This window comes from Nycticebus coucang, chromosome 9 (genome assembly GCF_027406575.1).
Source record: "Nycticebus coucang isolate mNycCou1 chromosome 9, mNycCou1.pri, whole genome shotgun sequence".
Classification (NCBI taxonomy): Eukaryota; Metazoa; Chordata; class Mammalia; order Primates; family Lorisidae; genus Nycticebus; species Nycticebus coucang.
In genome coordinates this window covers 34152965-34173603 of record NC_069788.1, presented here as the reverse complement: position 1 = coordinate 34173603, position 20639 = coordinate 34152965, and the positions used below count along the sequence as shown (strand labels likewise).

Sequence of the window (20639 nt, the reverse complement as noted above, 5' to 3'; positions counted from 1 at the left end):
AGAAATAGTTTTGACCTGAACCAGACAGCATGCTTCTTAGAAAAAAAGATGACTCAGCAGCCTTTCCCAGCAAAGATTACAGACTCATCAATTTTACTGTGGGAAAAGTTTCCCAATAACCAGCTGCCCCCCTTCTCTGTCTTTTACTGGACAAAAGGAGAGATAATTTTAAATTCATCTGTGTTGCTGTTGATTAATTCAACAAACATTTTTTGTGTGTGCCTTAGGCTCTAAGTTTGTGTGAGACTTAATATATGACATTCACCCTCAAGGGCTTCATCATTAAATCTAGGAATATCTAAGATAATAACAGTTTAAAATTTTATATAAAAATTTTTATCAATTTATGGTATGCTAATGCTTACTGAAGGCCTGCTGTACCTCTGCACCTGAGTAGTAGTAGTAGACAAAAAAACAATTGCAGCTGCTGTCAGCTTGCTGAGATAGAAACAAGAGGGGTCACAAAGACACTTGAGATAGAAAACACCAGAACAAAATGATGACCAAGTTGAGACTGGGAAGGGATTTTGCCAATTGGAATTGATGGGGAGATGGTGTTCCAAGTGGAGGGGAGAGCGTGGGCAAAGGCGCAGGGCTTCTTTGAAGACCTGTGGATAAAGCAGTGTGAGCAGACCACAGGCCAGGAGCACTGCATTTGTTGCCACTGGAAATGGTGACGGCACACATTGGTACCTAATTTTCCAGGTCCTTGTTTCCTGGGCTCAGGGGTTTCTATTTAATTCAATAGATAATAGAGGACAACTAAAAGGTTTTGACCAAGTAAGTGACATGAGTGTTAGAATTTGGGGGCAGAAAGAATCTTAGAAATTAGGAAACTTCTCATTTTTTTGTAGTTGAAGAAACTAAGGTCCACGTGTCTCATTAAATCCTCTCCCGTGGTCATCCAACAAGTTTGCATCTTTTCAAATACGCTAGGCTGCTCCTCTGGTATATTCGTCAGAGGCCAGAGGTTAGACATGGTTCTAGCAGGGGCCCATTCCTATAGTGAAATGGGTACCAGGGTCTAGGAAAGAAAGTGCTAAAGATATACCTAAGCTGGATTTTGAGTCTGGGGACTAGAAATGGGTGATAATGGACATCAGGAAATCAGAAGAGAAGCTGGCTGAAACTGTTTATGGGAGGCATGGAGGCAAAAGGTTTAACTAAATAGCACAACAGGATAGGTCTTTTATTTCTGCTCTTTCATAAGCCTCCAGTAATATGTAGTCATCTGAATATAAAGAGAGGAGAGGTTCACTTTTCTTAACAGTGTATTTCCACATACATGTAGGAGTGCAGAAAGTCAAGGTTTTAAATCTAGAACCTTAATAGTTACAAAGCATTTGGATTAGAATTTTTTCATGGCTTCCCTGAGAACTTAGCTGAGTCTGTGTAATCTTCCCTGTTACGTTGTTTTTGCTGAAAGCCACTACTAGCTGAACTCCCTAAGATATAGTAAGGCTCATTCCTGAAGCAGAATTCCCAATAATTTCATTTGAACTTGATTTATGACTTTAAAATTTGTCAACTTGTTCCCTAATCCCTCTATACATACTCCTTCATATACCATTTTTAGGATCAAGAGATTAGAACTGAAGGGTCTCATTTTTCTTTTTTCCCAGAACTGCTATGGAATAGCAGCTCTGTTGACATAAAAACAATTTGCTATGAAAAATAGTAATTCTGATGGAAGTCCTCTCCTCTGTTCTTTTTTTAGCCTAAGGATCACTATCACAATGTATTAAACTGTTATATGGCTTGAGCCCTGGAGTATTGGACCAGATTTCATTCTGTCATATACTTGGTGACAGCAAAATTAGCTAATGTCTCCCCAGTCACCTTGTGTTCCAGGGAAGCCTGACTGCATGGCGGATGGTACCCCAGGGCTCCTAGAGTAGCATTTTATTGGTCAGGAGAGCTGTCTTTAAAGGGAAGATTCCCATATGTATTGCATATCTTAAAAGAATTAATGTGTGGTAGTGGATAGAAGACTAGTGGTATCAAGTGATTTGAAGAACAGTGTGCCCCTGTTTAGATTGATATCACATATGTATTTAGCATCATCTTGTCTCGAGAGATATTTATTATCATGTTTCTTTCACTTTCCCCCCAGCCAACTTTCCTCCTTCTTTTTCTCTTTACCAAAATCCTACTCAGCCTTCAAGGACAGGCATAATGGTCTCATCATTGACAGTTTCCTCTTTCCTTTTAGTCAAAATCGATGGCTCCTCTACACTTCCTATGGTACTTTACTATTTTTTTAATGTTTAATTAAAAAAAAATTTCAAACATATTTGAAAATAGAGATTATATTTAATAAATTCCCATCATCTTAATTTTTGCCATATTTGCTTCATGTATTATATGTTAGCTCTTATAAAAAATAAAGACATTTTCTTACATATTTATAAAAAAGCAGCACTCCTTAATATTTTAAAATAGCACATATTCACATTTCCTCAGTTAATCCCCATCCATGGCTGTGTGGTGGTTATCCTCACCACAGCCCTTCTTTAGTTACATTTAATTGCTCATTACCTTTCTTCCCCACTAGACAGTGAACTCCTTGGGAGCAAGGACATTATCTTAGGTATTTTTCTATCCCTTCTTCCTTCCTTCCTTTCTATCCCTTCCCTGCTACCTAGTGAGACTTCATGTAATAGACAGCCAGTACACACTAGCTGGACTAATTGAGCTGGATATGGACATGGCACGATTGATTCCTTATTGATGCTCTATCACAGATCTTCAAACTTTATTTTATTGAAAAATATATCTTTGTGATATTTATTATACACATAGATATCTACTATGTGTTTAAGACCAATTTAAAATACTACCATAAAAGGATGAGATACCAAAAGTTGTGCACTACTGATTAGCAAAATGACTCTGCTGTGCCATATTTGGGTGGACCTGACTTCACATGGTGCACTCTTTGTGAAAGGTGCCTTGTTTGGTTTTTTGTAAGTGCATTTTGGCATCCTTTAGGAGTGATCTAACTGGTGCAGGGCATCGTGTTGTGGGTGTCAGGTTCTGGGTGGGGACCATGTAGCACTCCAGAGTTGATTAAGCATTTTTTAGTCAACTTTCATAAAAATGGGAAAAGTGGATGATGTCACAGAGGCAAGTTAATTTTTGTAGTTAAAGACCACATTTTTCAGTCTTTATATACTAGTTTCAGATCAGATGTGTGATTTTTGAAAGCAGAATTTATGACGGTAGTATTACTAACTTGCATTGTGGGTAGGGAACAACAGGCTGATTAGCTAGACTATGACTTAGTGACTTAACAGTTCCTCATATGTCGTTGCTCTAAGGATGTGTGAATGCTGTGACCTTTTGATCATGCTTTCTTCTTGTGCCCCTGAATTTATTGCAACAAAAGTCATATTCAACCAAACATACTCGACTTTTTGAAAATAATCTGGTCTGTAAACCATTTTATTCTTTTCTATTTTTAATTCATTTTTAATCATTTCCTCTGAATGGCTAAACTATTATGACCTAAAATATGCTGATTGGCAATGGGAGAGAAAAGAGCCCTGGACCAACGATCAGGAAATCTGAGTTTTAGTCCTGTCACTAACTTTGTGAGTTGGGCAAGTCATGCCCCCTCTTAGTCCTTATCCTTAAGAGAAGTACATTGCTCTAAAATGTAAGAGTCTAAGCGATTTCTATTGCCCGTTTTATCTCTCTAATTCTAAATGAGTTTCAACAATGCTTAAGAGTTAGAGTGGGAGCAAATGGGATTTTTCAGAAAGAAGGCAAGTTTTTACTTGATGAATGTCCAAAATTTCATAGGAAGCACCAAAAAAGGCCTGCAAAATATATCTTTGTGATATCCATTATACAAAGGGATATCTAATAAAGGTTTAAGACCAATTTAAAACACTACCATAAAAAGACGAGTTGCCAAAAGTCATACTCTAGTGATCAGCAAAATGACTCTCCTGTGCCAATGGGTGTTGCCCCCAGATCAGATTGCCAAATAAGAAGAGATAAGTTTTTTTTGGGGGGGAGGGGGAGATAGTGTTGTAATGTGGTATCCTGGGACAGCGACATTTCTTTCAATCAAAGCACTTATCTAAAAGAGAACATTCATCTATTCATTTAGTGTGTAAGTATTCTTTAAGAACCTGCTGTATGGCAGGCACTGAACTAGGTTGTGAGATTATAGCTGTAACAAGCTGAGCACTCATTCACATGGGACTTACAGTCTTACAGGAGGAACAAAAATACAGAAGATAATTACAGATTGCTGTAACCACTGCCAAGGAAATAAAGAGAGGATATGCTCAACAGGAGGGCAACCTACTTTGGTTATGGGAGGCCTGCAAGGCTTCTCGTAGTCACAGGCCTCCTGTAGGAGGTGGTGTTCACCCGGAAAAGGGAAGGATAAGGAATGAGCCACATACGAGATCAGGGGGAGAGCATTTCAGGAATATGGAAGGGTCACAGGATGGGAAGCTGCAAAGGAGACAATTTGCCATATGTCCAGAGAGAGTTTCGGTTTTAGACTAAGGTGTGTCAGCAGAAATGGAGAGAACTGAATAGATTCAAGTCCTGGAGTCAGGATGGAAATGTCCAAGACTTAGTAATGGATTGAATGTGGGGAGTGAGGGATAGGAGAAATTATGTAACATGCCTAGGTTTTGGGGTTAAGCAACTGAGTGGCTACCATCATTTACTGATATGGGAGACTGTTAGGGAGGAATAGGGATTTGGGGAGGGAAAAATCAAGAATTCTTTCTTGAATATATTGCATTTAAGACACTGTTGAGACATGCCAGATATGTCAAGTAGTCAATGGGATTCTCAACCCCGGAACTCAGGACCGAGGTCAGAGTCCACCAGGAATGGGGGAGAACTCACTGATGTGAGTAGGTGGCATTAGTGCGTGAGACTGAGATCATCTTGGATGGTGGTTCTCAATCCTGGCTGCACTTTGGTTCATGTGATGGACTTTTAAAAAATAACTTTTTCCCAGGTCCCACTATCAGAAATTCGGATTTAATTGAGCCAATATGGGGCCTGGACAGCCATATTTTTCAAAGCTTCCTAGGACAGTTTCTTACCCAGCCAGGGTGGAAGGTCCACTGCTGTAGGGAGAAAGTGCAGCTAGAGAAGAGGAGCCAGGAGTGAGCTTTTTTGTGGAGTGCCAAGTATAACACCGGAGTTTTCCATTCTTTTTTACCCTGCTCCTGCTTGGAAGAGCTATTCTTTGGCCCTTTAGGTGAGGTTTGGTCCTCTCTGCACCACAGCAGAGTTCCCTGTCCTTAATTTAGTCAGTGTGCTGACTGTTGGCTGGGTGCTGAGGATTTAAGTACGTCTCCTTTCCCCTCATCATCTGAGTGTTACCCTGATGTGGTTTAGTGGTAGTAGATAATTCGTCATGGTTGAAAGATGAAGAACCTATTTGGTTCTTGCTCTTGACTGTATTATAAGAATTTTGTTTTGGTTATGGTGGTGGCTGTGAAGGGGCAGATATCTACAAGGAAATATTTATAAAATGTATATATTTTTGTGTCTATATATGTGTGCATATAACATAGTATGCCAAAAAAGTATACACATTTTAAGAAAGGTAAAAACTATATTAAAATTGTAATAGTCAATATATATCAACAACAAAAGATGAACACAAGTCACATTGAACACCTCATGTAATTACCGAAGTCAAACATGACTTGAGTATTATACAGGCTCCATGAAAACCTAATGAAAAGGCTGTAGAAAGCAGAGGCAAAACTTATTAAATTTTCTTGTGACCCATGGCCTGCATAAAGTTCCAGTGTATAAAGGAACCATGCAAGATCATGTATCCCTCCCTTAGTCCTCAGGGAACCTGTCATTCCAAAAATATAGCCCATTAAAAAAAAATAACTTCCAGGGATAGTTCCATAAGCTTTCTTGTTAATGTTTATAGCTGTATCAACACCACACCAATACTGTTGTTTGTGTATGTATGAGGAACAGACTCCATGGATCTAACTGTGACAAGTACTATATAATTTCTTAATTGTGAACTTGTTACACTCAGCAAGATATATTGATGGAAGTTTGGTGAGTTAGGCTATAGTCATTTGTTTAGGGTAATGGATGAGTTATTAACTTTGTAATTGAATCCTTACTGCTATTACTCTTTATGTTGAAAACCAGTCTTGGCACCTCACTGGGCTAAGTTAGTTCTTAGGTGTTTCACTGTGTATGATCTGGCTATTTTCATTCCTCTAAAGCCGGGGTATAGGGAGGGAAGAGAAGGCTAGAATACCAACACTGATGGTGCCATGTGATGAATGGAAAGCTCAGTTCACTCGGTGCAGGACTATACTTGTCCAGGCTGAACTAGTCAACAGCTAAGAACCATGGGCTAGTTGTTCTACCTATGTAGGCCTTAGTCACTTTATCTATGAACACCTTACCTGCCAGAGACTAGGAGCTGTTTTGGGTCATCTTTAAAAGTTGTTTAGGGGTAAAATCTATTTGTGATCTGGATTAAAAACAAACAAACATATATGATGGGGAAAACAACTGTTAATAAACAGTGAATTTCCCTAGTTTTTTCCTGATCATTTTTCTTCCAGGTCTGATTTCTCTATTATAGAAGATGCCCCAAACTTGCACTGGCAGAAAATAGGGTGGTGGGTGCATTTCAGTTAATGGGCCTAGTTGGAACATGTTTGACCGTGGAGACAGCTACACTCATATTACCAAGCCTTGGCTTCCTGTCTGTTTTCTTTGGGCTGGGCAGACAGTGAAAAAGGAGACAGGAAAATACATTTTGGGGCAAATAAAATAAGGAATTTGTCTTACGAAGACAGCTTATAGTTGGGAAATTCTAATGTTTAATTTAACCCTCTCCTGATACATTGCTCTTGTTCTGTAATAAATAAAAGACAAGGTATTTGCACTACCCATGGAGTAGGGAAGAGCTCCAATTCTTGAAGGCTTTTAATAACCCTCCTTCAAGTTTTTTTTTTCTTTTATGGATAATAATCCTAATTCCCTTAGTTTTTCTTCAAAGGGCAGATTCTTAATCCACTCATCATCTTAATAACTCTTCTTTGAATCAGCTTCAGTCACTTAATACTTTTACTAAAATGTTGGGGCAACATTGTAGGGCTTCACTGGTGCAGAATAGGGAGAAAGGAACCCACAGTACATTTTTGTTTACGTGTTAGGCATTGTATTTTGTTCACCTCCGCATCACTCTACAGATTAATTTAACTATGCTGCACTTAACTATGCTGCACGAAGGTTCAGACATTTTTATGTTATACTTGTACCAAGAGACCACTCTCTATTAAGAATGATCTGATGATTTTTAAGAAGTCCTAGTTATTTTTTAATTTGCATTTATTTTGAATACCAGAATTCATTTAGGTTTTAGGCTTGAATAAACTAGAAGAGAGATAAAAAGGGTTTTTCTTCCCTAATAAAGGATTGTCACATTCACATGTTTACCCAGAAAGTGTTTTTTTTTTTTTGTTTGTTTGTTTCTTTTACTAAGCCACTGTAGTAGATTTAAAATAAAAAAGCATTCTCTACGATTTAACAGAGTTTGTTACATGCTTTCTGGCTTTGGCATATCACAAAATATCTAGATTCCTCCTGAGGATTTGAGTTTCCTTGCTTACATTTTTGTGTTTAAAAAATTTTTCAGAAAATCTCTTAAAAGGGTTCTAGTTTTGAGTTTTAATTTTTCAGAAAAGGGTCTTAGTCAGGGGTAGTTGTAACATTAGAAAGTCACCACTGTCATTGTGGAAATTTCCCTTTGACAACTATGTTTGTGTTTCTGCCCCAGCTTTGTGACAATATGGCTATCATGCGTGGACTCTCTGAACAATCAGAGAAGGTTTCTTCCAGCATGGAACAAGCAAATGAGCCCTTGTTTACACTCACCTTTCCTGTTTTTTTTTTTTTTTTTTTTTCACTGAGAGGGCCAGAAGAGGTGCCCAGCATCTGGCCTTGGAGTTGCCTCTGAGACCCTCAGCTCTCCATATACAGAATAGAGCTAGGGATGCTTGCCACTGGATTATGCTTATAAAGCAATTTAAAATGGAAGGCATTATGTAGATGCATCATTATAAATATCAGTATTGCTAATTCCTTGGCTTAAACTCCCAGTATGTATGTTCACATATCTATTTAGCATGGTCAATTGTTCAGCTAATTAATATGCTTTTATTTTATGATTTGCTGTTTCCAGGGCACAGACAGAAGCTTGATGACTCTAAACCTAGTTTGTTCTCTGACCGCCTCAGTGATTTAGGGCGCATTCCTCATCCCAGTATGAGAGTAGGTGTCCCGCCTCAGAACCCACGGCCCTCCCTGAACTCTGCACCAAGTCCTTTTAATCCACAAGGACAGAGTCAGATTACAGGTAAGACAGACTCATAGGTTTCACTTGCACAGGTGCTGGCAGGCTGGGGGTGAGGGGCTACCACATGAGAAGTGTTCGTGTCAGAACTGCTGGAGCTGTGAAACCGCTTGTATTAAAGAATCAAGACTTGAAGTTACTGATTTCTTCAATAATCAATAATTTGGGGACAAAATTTGGGGGGAGTTTTTACTAATGCCGTATTCTACAGCAATGTCAGTCTGCACATTGGTGGAATGGTAATAACTATGTGCTTTGGGAGAATGTTTGTTGTAAGTTTCTATATTGTACCCAGGTGGTGCAGGGAATAACATCACACCTTGACTATTAGAAAATTAGTGTTACCATCTCATCTCAGATTTGGGCTTAAGTTTCTTACATGTATAATTGTTTTATAAAGTTTGTTTGAAAATTTCCCAGGGCTAACGGGAAGCCTTGGTTGGTAATTATAAGGCAAGATCAGTGAGCTGCTCATTGGGCAGACAGAATTCCTTTCTGATTCATATTTAGCTCTATTTCCTCATTTGACAACATTTCTCTTTGTACAGTCTAGTAAGCCACTTACTCCACCTTTCTTCTTAGATGTTAACATCAGCATCACTTGACAGACTAATCATTCCCTTTTGGCACATTAAGGTCCTCAGCTCCTATCCTTTTGTCCCCATTTTGCAAAAACAGATTTATTTTAGTATAGTTTGATTGCTTTTAGGCTATAGTTACAAGAGAATGTGTTAATTCCTATAGATCTTTAATTTGCAGATCAAAAGTTTTGAGAGCTGTAAGGAACCTTACATGTCATTTAGTTGCTCTCATTAGTAGAGGTGGGCTAGAATAGAGGGCAAATAAGTCAAAACAAAACATATAGGAAGCCCTCACCAGGGATCTTTTTTAATGGTTATATTTTTGCTCATAGTGGTTAGGCTCAAGTGTCCTCAATGTTTACAATTGTTTATAAACTAAATGACCTACATTTCCTTTTCCTCTCCCCATATTATTTGCCTAAATGTATTCTTAGATATTTACGTAGAGAAGTTTCACTTTCTGTGGTATATGTATATTAGTCTGCATATATAGGTTTGTATAAGTATATATTTACAAATAATATAGAATTATAAAAATAAAAATCTAAACACTGAAGAGAACTAGATATCTGCATCAAGGAAGAACATTAGAGCTTTGTGAAGAATGACCATTTTTAGTCTATATAAAACTTTAAATGTTGGTATATGGGAATCAAAAGGTTAATGTGGTCACTAGACATGTCCTTGATAAAAAGGCAAGGGTAAAATTCACACTAATTTGTGAATATGAAGTTTGTAGCCACGGTGTTTATTGCATTTAAAGTAGTGGACTTTGTAAGATTATCAATTAAGGCTCATAATATCTTTTTCATCTTTATATAACCCTTCGACTGTGTGTGTGTGGTATGTGTTTATAGAAGCATATTATGTGTGTGTGTGTACAGTAGAACCTTCCTAGTTGACCACCTCCCTATGTTGGCCATCTCCTTAATTTAACCTAATTTTCATAGACCAGACATGTACTACATCTACCTTTCAGTACAGTAGGCCCAGTTCCTTATGTTGACCACCTCCATATGTTGACCAGTTTGTTATAGTCCTTTTGGTGGTCAACTTACAGAGGTTCTACTGTATATATAAGTGTTTATATATGATTCGTAATGGACTTATGACTAGTAAAATACCTATGTAAAGATATATGTTCTGTGATTTGGCAACCACTGGCGTTTGTGTTTGATTTCTATATTCTGATCTTTAACTTTGTTAATTATGTTAATAACTAATGTTTTAAAAATGGCCTTTGGCACATACTGGTTGCCAGAGTCACTTAAGAATATGCTTCTCTCAAGGTTTTGTCCTTAAATCTAAAGAGGTGATCATAAAATAGATCCAGAGGACAGTTTAAAACTTAAACTACCTTAGATATCATGAAACCAAAGGCTGGAAGAGTTTTGAAAAGTATCTGCGTTTTATCAGCATCCCCACCAACCAGGTGTAAGTGCAGAGACTGAAGCTCTGAGAAGGTTGTGGGGCATGTGGATGTCAGAAGAGCATCTGAGCAGATCAGGAGTGCAGACATCCACACGCCTGCCTCTCCACCTATCAGCCTCTCTGTACTGTCTTCTCTGGGGGAGGCTCAGGAAAGTTGAACTTCTTGTCTGCAGTTATACGGCAAATACATGGCTGTGAACATATTCACTGGGAATATTTCTATAAATGAAAATATAAAACAGGTTTATTTCTAGGTTCTGATAGCTTCTTGGAATTTTTATAAGAGTACTAGCTCTTCCTTTTCTGATTACAGTACTAGTAGAATTGATTTCTAAAGCAATTATCATCTTCTTTTTGTGTTTTAAAAATCCACAAGGTATCAGACTGAACATGTTTGCTCACATACTACAAACTTGCAGATGTACATGAATGTGCGTGCTGCGCCTACCCATTCTTGGCCATGTGAGCTTCTTTAAATTTCCCATATCGCTAGTGAGGTAACACAAGTGTCTGCCCATAGGATGTTTAGGGTTCTACCATGACCTACATTTTTAGGAAAGTCAAAGAAAACACCTAGAGCAGCAATAATGTGAAAGTGAATTGTATAGATTCAGTTTTTGTTAAATCTCTGGATTAATTTTCTTGTTTATTCAGCAAGAATGATGTAAGACCTACCACATGTAACATGGGGGAGAGAAGAAAAGTGCTATCCTTGAGTTAAAGTCTACTTGAAGAGACAGTTACCCTCTCCATTGCTCGTATTACTGCATCCTGTGCCCTGGACTATATGCTGTTGTTCTTTGAGTACATGTCCTTTTCTCTGCACGCCTTTGCTTAGGCTTGTCTCTGCTGACAAGGTTCTACCCTTTCTTTAAGGTTACTGTGTTATCTTCCTCAGGAAAGAGTCCTGGAACCTTCATCTAGTACAGCAGTTCTCAGCCTGTGGGTTGCGACCCATAGGAACTGTATTAAAGGGTCATGGCATTAGGAAGGTTGAGGACCACTGATCTAGAGGCTGCGTCTCCATCCTCTAAGCTTTAATTGAGATTGCCTTATTTTATAGCTTCGGTATATTTGCTTTTTCTGTCCTGCTAGATTGTAAATTATTTGAGGGATTTATTACAGGGATTTATTTTCTTTTATGACGAGTATAGTAGTAGTGTCTCATTAAATGTCAAATTAGTGAAAGTTCATATGAGAAGAAATCAGCATGAGAAGGGCTGGGATATTACGCTTGCTTTATTAGCATTAGCTCTTTTTTCTAATTTTCTATCTCAGAGTACCATTGTTCCCTGGTGATGAGTGATAACAGCTGAAATCACATTTCAGTAACACACTCATGTCTTTAAACCATTTTAATTTATTCCATTTTGGGATCTACGTAATCGCACGATTAAATTTAAATTTTCGAGCCTTGCCTGTAGCAGATTTTGTAACGTCTTTGCAATATGCAACATCTGCATTTTAGTTCATGTAATCCTTTGGATATAGATATTTGTAACAGGAAAGGCCTAGTTACTTCTCATTGGCTTGGCATTCTTGATATCTCAAGCTCTTGCCCTTATACTGTAGATAATGACTGGGGTTGTACAGGCATCACTGGTTCTCATGCTTGCTAATACAAAAGTCAGAAGAGTGAAATGAAATGAGAAATAATAAATTGAGGAAGTCATAAGCATTTCACTTCCAGGAGAGTGAAATGAAATGAGAAATAATAAATTGAGGAAGTCATAAGCATTTAGTGTTTCATAATTAGCTTCATCCAGTGTCTCTTGTAATCCTAGTGCCAAGGGTTCTAGCCCTGTGATGAGCTGGCGTCTTTGCAGTGCCTGTGTGATGGTGATATCCTGTTGGTCTGTAGTGGCTGATGTTCAGCCTGAAGGCCTACGGCCTCCACACACCTTCCTGAGGAAGTTGCTTCCTCTAGACCTCTTTTTATCATTCAGACATCTGCTGCCTGTCCCTAGGTTCCAGGAAACACCTCTTCTGTCTCAGATGTTCACTTCTTTTGAATCAGAATATGGTGATAGCACTGGAGGAAGGATATAATGTTAGGAGGTCTCTCTTAAGATAATCACTGTTTTAAACTCAGTATCCTCTAGATGGGTCAGCTATACCAAAAAACATTATGCTGATTCAGGCCCTTGGGTTCAGTAGATTGGGACACTCTTCTCACGTTTGGGGTGGGGCACGTACTGCCATTCTGTTATTCTATCATTAAAAATATATTTACTGAGCACTTACTATCTGCCAGGCATTAATGCAAGTGAACAAGATAGACATGGTTTCTGCTCACAAGGAGCTTACATTTTAGTGAAAGATACAGTCAATGAATGGGCAGATGTGCATACATACAAGATAATCTCAGATAATAACGAGTGCCATGGGAAAAAGAAATAGCGTAATTGATTCAGAGCAACTTGGGGAGGGAAGGAACTAATTTTGATCAGAAAGTTGGGAAAGAGTTCCTTGAAGAGCTTTGAAGAGATCTGTGAGGAAGAACATTTCAGACAGTGGGAAACTCATGTGGAGGAAAGGCAGGCAGGGAATAACTTGTGGAGAGTCTTGAAGGTCACTATAAGAATCTTGGGTTTTGCTCTGATTGCAATGAGGTCCTCTTGGAGGATGTAAAGCAAGGGAGTGACATTATCCAATTTATATGTTTAAATACAATCTGTTTGGACGCTGTGTGAAGAATGGACCATAGTAGGCAAAGAAAGAAGTAGGGTTCTATGTTCAGACAGCCTGCTGGAGTAGCCAGAGAGAGTTAAGGATGATAGCAATGGAGATGGAGGATGCTGAATACCTTTCTTTTCCTTCTTTCCTTCCTTCCTTTCTCCCTCTTTCACCCCCACTCTTCCCTTCCTCCCATTTTTAATAACCCACAACTCTTGCTGATGGTGAGGGGAAGATAGGACTTCAGGGCTTTTTGCCTGGGCAGCTGGAGGATGGTGGTGTCATTAAATGACATGGAAAGGACTCAGGGAGCATGAGGCTGAGGCTGAGGTCGGGGAGCTCAGAGAAGCAGTCATGGGGAGAAAAGAAGAGGATGCTAAGAAGTCAGAGACTCACACTTTCATTCCTACAGCCTGTCACACTTCCCTTACAACCAGGCAAAGGGCTTCTCCTCCTATGAGTCTTCCTAAGGTGCAGGGTTTTTTTTGTGTGATTTCCTTTCTCCTTTAAAAGCAGCTCTTCATTCTCTTGTTTCTTAGTTGTTTATCTGAGCACTCAGTGAAAGTTGATGTTCCCTGTATGTAAATGCTGTAAGTGGACAGAACATTTATTTTCTTGGCACAAATGCCATTTGCCCTTTACCTAGAAGTAGATTCTTGACCCTTCTGTGTAGGCTGCTAGGCAGTCCATCATGTTATTTAGGGTGACTTTCTCCTTTCGTATGTACAAGCAAGTCATTTGAAGTTCCACCTGTTTCTTCTTGATCCTAAATTCAGGTGTCACTGTAGTTAAAGCTTTTCTCTCTCCCTGAACACCCTTCTTTGTATTACTTTTCCAAACCATATCTATCATCTTAGAATGGGTACAGGCAAAACTTACTAAAGGCAGAATACAAATGTCTACATACAATAACTAAGAAAATGACATGAAGGCTACGTTGAACAGTTTGATGAGACTATTTCAGATTGTATATGAAACCAGCACATTGTACCCCTTAATTGCACTAATGTACACAGCTATGATTTAACAATAAAAAAATAAAAATAAAAAAACAAAGAAACAAAAAATAAATCTCAAATCAAAGGCTGCTACCTCTGTGAGGCGTCTTCCAACCTCACCAAGCTGAGTCAGGCTCCATGCCACCTTATACAACCCTCGATTATACGAACTTCCATGTGGTAACAATTACTGTTTACGTGTCTGTCTCCTCTGTCAGATTTTGAACTTTTCAAAATCTAGGGCCGTGTTTTATTCATCTTTGTGTCCCCTTTGTCTTACATAGCTCCTGCTTATTTTTGGTTTAGTGATGAAACCAATAAATGGGCATTGTTTTCTGTAGGAAGTATGACCCACTGTTGTCCCAGCCCTAATATTTTTCTAGTACCTATTTGGCCGAATTACTATTAGCTACTGTTTATCAAATGCTTATCATGTGTCTAATGAGTTTAACATTCCTCACAACAGCTGTCTGTGATAGATGGCATTATTACGGAAACCAATGGTCAGAGAGGTGAGATGACTCACCCATATTCATGCTTACAACTAGCAAATGGTAAATATAGGAATTAAAGGCAGATAGACATAGCTCTAGGGTCCCGTGTGCTTAGCCACCAAGTACTCTTGAGAGGCTGAAATGCACTTTCCTTGTGGCTCAGCTTCTTCTCATTTCTGTACCTAACAACTTTCATTTAGGCAGCTATTTACCACTTACAAACCAGTTTTACATAGATTCTTATTAAGGCCTTAAAAAAATTCTGAAAAGTGCATATTTTACAGATGGAGGAGATTGATTCTTGGAGAACTGACTTGCTGGAGCCCACTTCAGCTGTTCTATTTGACCATGAGTCTCAGATTCTAGTAGGCAGCCACCTGCATCCCCATCATGCTGGGCTGGTTGCTGACAGGCCAAGTGAGATGTCCTGAAGGACTAATTTCTTTTTCCTCTCTCCCCTCGAAAATGATATGTTTAGAAGTTAGCATTAGGAGTATGTGAATTATACTTTACTGTGCAATATAATCACTTTTATTGATCAAATTGCAGTTATATAAGGCATGTATTCAAGGTAAAAACAGCTTGCCAGACACCCTGTGGAATAATAATCTTATCAGCAGAGACTGTGCCTGAAGCAGTTTCCACCTAATGTCAGTTTGATTCTCTACTCCCTTGGTAAACAGCGCTCCTTTAAAAATTAAGGGTCTCAGCCAATTAGGCCAGTTGGGATTAGCCTGTGTATATGTTTGGCTGTGTGTCTTCTGCCTGATTCCGCTGAGCTTGTCCTGAAACATTTACCAGCATAATCCTTTCAGGAATAGGAAAGCACAGCTGAGGAGTGTGTGTCTCAAATAACTGTGCTATTCAAGTGCTGATTCTTTACTGTGAAACAACTTGGGAGGTGGAGTGATACTGGGGTGTTGGAGGCTGAGTTTGAGGGAGGATGAACCCATGAGAAGCTTGGGGACTGTTGGTGAGCAGGAAGAATGGCTACAGGGCCCTCTCAGTGAGGGTGTGGAGGAGAGTGGGAGTTAAGTGAAGTGTTAGGCTGCATGGTCACTGTGGCTCTAGTCACCTAGAGGCACCTTTTGTCTTAAGGACCTAAAGTCATCCCATTCAAAGACAGGCTATTGGAAGTACTTGTCTTTTACTGTGGTGGTGCTGTACCTTAATTTCTGAAGTTGGAGTGAAATCTTACCTTGTCTTCTTCCTTTGAGATCTTGTGAGCAGGACAGCTGGGTAAATTTGCTGCCGCCATGCACATAGGTGAGCAGGAAATCTCTTTAGAGAAGGCTTCTAGTCACAATGCTTGTTTTTATAATGGGCACAAATCTTGTGTGGAAACACTGTTTCACATCCATTTTTGCAGCCACCTTATGAGGAAGAGTAGACTTGAAGAATCCAGCTCTGTAGGACCCTGTGAAAGGCTAGTGGTCAACGTGCCATGTTATGGCTTAGCCTCTTCGCAGTGTCCACAGACCGGCTTCTGAAATTCAGATATTCTGTGTGGATTTCTGTCAGTTGGCATTCGCTTACTAAGTGAAGAGTAAAGAGGTGTGGTATTCTGAGAAAAATTAATTTCTTGTTTGAAAGACTTGTCTTTGTAGTTTTCTCCTATCTGGAATATAAGATACAGAGTTGCTGTCTAGTTGGGAGAAGAAGACCTGTCACCCACATAATGCCTCACTTTACCCTTATTTTCCAAGAATGTTACATTTCTTGCCTGTCTTTAGGTCTCTGTGCTGAGGAAATGTTAGTTTCATTCTCCCCGTGTTTTCCCAAAGCACCATCTTTCCCTTTTTAGTCCTATATTTAGTTTTAGTTTTAAATACATGTAATATGTATACATGTACACACACATATGCATACCTATTCCCTCTAGTTACCCTTTGCTTACAGACCTTCTTGCCAGAGATTAACTTTGAAGGAAATATTCAACCCACTCACTAAGCTGGGAGAGAGGCGAGTCAGGTGTGCAGCTTGGTACAGCAGATGCTCTGGGGTATTTTGATGCTTAATCATGAACACGGACCTGGGGCTTCAGAGAGTTGGTGTACATTGAATTGACCATGCAACAATAATATAGATATTACCAGTCTAAAAAGTGTTTTCATTCTATTTTTTAAAAATTTTAATACATTCAAAAGTATTCCAGGAATAAAATTGTATGGCACTACCCCGAGATATGATCATCAGACTCTTTCTAGGGCTTGTTTATTGTGATTAGGACTTGCTTTTTAACTGTGTAGGAACAGTTGGTTTTAGTAGTCTTTAAAAGACAGATTTAACAGAAAATTCAGTATGGTGAACCCTATTTAGTGAATAAGAAAACCGGGGCACTAGGGGATTCCTGAAACCCTCAGAGGTGAAATTAGAAATCTGTGTTTCAGGAAGGCAAAACCTAACAGGATGGTTTTAGGCAGAGAGAGAGTGAGGGTATAAGTAAAAGATTAAGAATGATAAATGTTTGGAGCTGTCACCAGGGTGAATGCTGGGATGGGGAAAAGACTTTGAATGAGCGACACCGAGGAGGCAGCTGAGGGGAGAGATCACTGGGAGAGCACTCAGCATGATTATGTGATTATCTCCTGCAGTGGTTGTGGTTTGTGACTAGGAGTGGGCTGTGGTGTGGTGGACTGTCCGTGTGAAAGACGCTACGTCATAGGACTCGGTAGGACTCAGCACACACAGGTCAGGAAAACAGGAAGATGTTGATCCAGTTACCAGTATGGGGGTGTTTCCCTGCAACTTGGTAGATTATAGTAATCTAGAGAGCTTCTAAGAAGAGCTTCTGAAGAGGAGTGGGTCCATCTTGTAGACGTGGAAAATGAGTCAAGTGGAAAGGTTAGGAGCAAAGATCTGGGGCCATACAAATTCAGGTGAGCACAAGAAGGAGTGTTGTATAGAAAGGTTGAGGGTAGACAGACAGAAGGAGACAGTGCCTTCCTTCAGCCATTTGTCATATGGCAGGTGGAGGTCCCAAACATCACGCCCGGAACAATTAAGGATCTCAGCCAATTAGGCCAGTTGGGGTTAGGCTGTGTATATGTTTGGCTATCTTCAATCTGATCCCAGGTCAGTAGGGGTCTACTAATATTCTGCTAATATATTCCAAGATTGTGTTAACTTTTTGTCATCCCATCACAGTGTAGCTGGAAGTCCATGGAAAACGCTGCTCTTGGGGCAGGCTTCTCCTGGCCTGTCCACTAACGACAGCACTGCACTTTTGTTCCTGTTCAGTTTCCTCATGTCACTTTCACCTCCTCTTTCCATCTTTTAGGATTATTTTAGAGTTCCCATTCTTCACCCATTGTGTTAGTTACTCCTTACAACCTTGTCTCATCTTGAAGCTTGGAAAGGTTGCTTCTGATCTTTCAAGACTTTGGTGAAGATGCTGGACAGACCTAGGACTATAATGCCCTTGAATATGCCACTGTATCCCCCTCTCTAAGCTGACCATGATTTATCTATATTAATAACCACTTTCTGCTGGGCCTTTTAACTCGTTATAAATCACATTAGAGATAAGGCATATACCTTGCTGAGGTCCAGATACACAATAAGCAGGTGACCTTTCTTCTCCTATATTACTCTAGAAATTGTAGGAGACAGGTTTTTAGTGAACTCATTCTGCTTCCTGAGAATCATTGTGGAGATCAAGTATGGAAAGTTCTTTGTAAACTGCCTATTCGAAGTGACTTAAGTGTCTTTAGTGGATTGCAAGCAGTTTAAATGAACCGTAGCTCAAAAAAAAAAAAAAAAAACTAGTTGAAACTTAGATTTTTACCAATAGCAATGTCATGCCATTTTTCAGAATAAGATAAATGGGGTAAGGGAATGTAAAATGTACCGTATTTTGTATAGCAAACTTTAAAGGCATAATCTTCAAATAATTTAACAACTATCATATGGAATAGTAATATCTCAGAGCAAAACTAAGATTAGTAGTGAGTGGAGTTATAGGGAGACATAGTTTACTTAATATAAGGAAGAAGTTTGTAGACCCTGCCCTGTCAAGTAGAAGCCCCTTGCCTGCTAGTTGCCATGAGCATTTGCAGTGTTAGGGGATATAATTCACGTTGGAGCAGAGACTTGAATTTGTCTAAGGGAGACAATTCCTTCTTATCTCCTCTTGAGCCTTCATTTCCTCTTATGCATGTTTATTCTAATCTTTTCATTTAAGATCGTTCTTCTAGATAGGGAAGATTAAACCAAAATAGTGTCTGGTAATTTTCCTCTCATTAATGAAACTTATACCCATTGTTCTCAAACTTTGGCACACATTAGCATCACCTGGGGAGCTCATTAAATGTACAGATGCCCAGGTTCTATTCTTGAATCAGAAGGTATGAGTGGACCTGGTCCAAATCTCCCACAGCTGCAGGCCCATTACCCCAGGCCCACCTGGCCTATCCCAGAGCCGATCTTGATCCCACCTGGGGGCATCTCAGGGGCTCGCCTCCATAGTCATATGATGTGTGGAGGTAGCTAAGTGCCCTAAGCCTGAGTGCAGCCCCTGTACTCCACCCTCGTGTCCATTCCAGCTGCTGTTTTCCCTACATACCCTTCCCTTTGTGCCTGGTCCTAGACTGGACCTCCACCCTGTTTCTTTTATGATCCTAACTGAGGGAGATGGTGTTTGTTTTTTTTTTTTTTTTTGTGGAGACAGAGTTTCACTTTATGGCCCTTGGTAGAGTGCCATGGCATCATACAGCTCACAGCAACCTCCAACTCCTGGGTTTAAGCGATTCTCTTGCCTCAGCCTCCCGAGTACCTGGGACTACAGGGGCCTGCCACAATGCCTGGCTATTTTTTGGTTGCAGTTCAGCCGGGGCCGGGTTTGAACCCACCACCCTCGGTATATGGGGCCGGGGCCTTACCGACTGAGCCACAGGTTTTTAAAATGCATATCTGATTATGTCATCCCATTTTTAAACACCTTCTAAGGTGCCCTTCTGCACAGCCCAGCAGGTTCTGCAGAGCCTGGCTTCTCTCCACCTGCTCTCCAATCTCATCTCACACACTTTTGAATCTTTTGTCGGTGCTCTTGACACCCTGGTTTCTGTCAGGTTCTCCAACAATGATATCACCTTTTTCCTAGGAGCCTAAAATCCTCTTAACCATGCCCCAACCTCCAACCCCCACTCATCTTCTGATAGCAAGCACTAGTCAGGTCTTGGCTTAGTCATCACTGCCTTAGAGAAGGCTTCTCAATGCCCAGGTGTGGTTAGAGTTCCCCACTGTATGTTCTTTTGGTGCATGGGCATCCTTTTTTTAGCACTTGTCACAGTTACGTGATTATTTGATTAATGTCAGTCTCTCCTACCCAACTTTAAACTCCATGACAGCAGGGACTAGGTCTATTTTTATTCATCATTAATATCCCCAGCGACTAGCAGCATACCAGAGTATGCTCTCAATAAGTAGTTTTTGAATGGATGAATAAATATCTGGGAGGACAATTCCTAGGACCATGGATATCACTTTCCCTCTGACAGGCATCACCGTGTCTGGGGACCTTCTGCAATAGCCTGTGGACGTTGACAACAGCCTACCTGAATTAACTATACCCACTTCACTACTATGATTTGAACTAAGGCTCACTTCCCTTGTAATATCTTCAAGTTTTGTGGCTGTTTGTATCTTCTTTCCTTCCCTCTTCTGACTTTACCATAGAGGTCCAGGATATGCCGAGGCTGAGACCAGATTAGGTGTGCCGTATGATATAGCCTTTGGCTTCTTCTCTTAGGCTTTTTTTAAAAACAAGAAATCATCCAGCCAAAAGTTGGTGATACTTAAGAGGCACTTCTCATCACCTGTCTTGTTTTTCTTTTAACATTATGTTATAGGATATGCTATCTTAGGCTGTACATATTATTTCTCATTTTCTTCCCTGCTGTTGTCACCTAAGATTTACTAATCCCCTCCTCTTCTGTTGTTTGTACTGTAACCTAATCTATTGTCATGCCTGGCGTACCCTATGGTAGCATCCAGTTTTATCCAAATAGTTTGCTGTTTTTTCCCCTCAAATTTCAGATTAAAGTTCTCTCAAACACTTGGTTCAGTCTCCTGCCAG

The 20639-nt window shown here is 39.8% G+C and overlaps 1 protein-coding gene across 2 annotated transcripts in view; it reads left to right on the top strand.

Moving 5' to 3' along the window:
- Positions 1-20639, top strand: part of RUNX2 (RUNX family transcription factor 2) — a 218038-nt gene that overhangs the window by 155954 nt on the left and 41445 nt on the right. For both annotated transcript variants that reach the window (XM_053602204.1, XM_053602203.1), the window contains one exon: positions 8213-8386. In XM_053602204.1, the coding sequence (XP_053458179.1) occupies positions 8213-8386 (174 nt within the window). The remainder of the gene's footprint in view (positions 1-8212; positions 8387-20639) is intronic.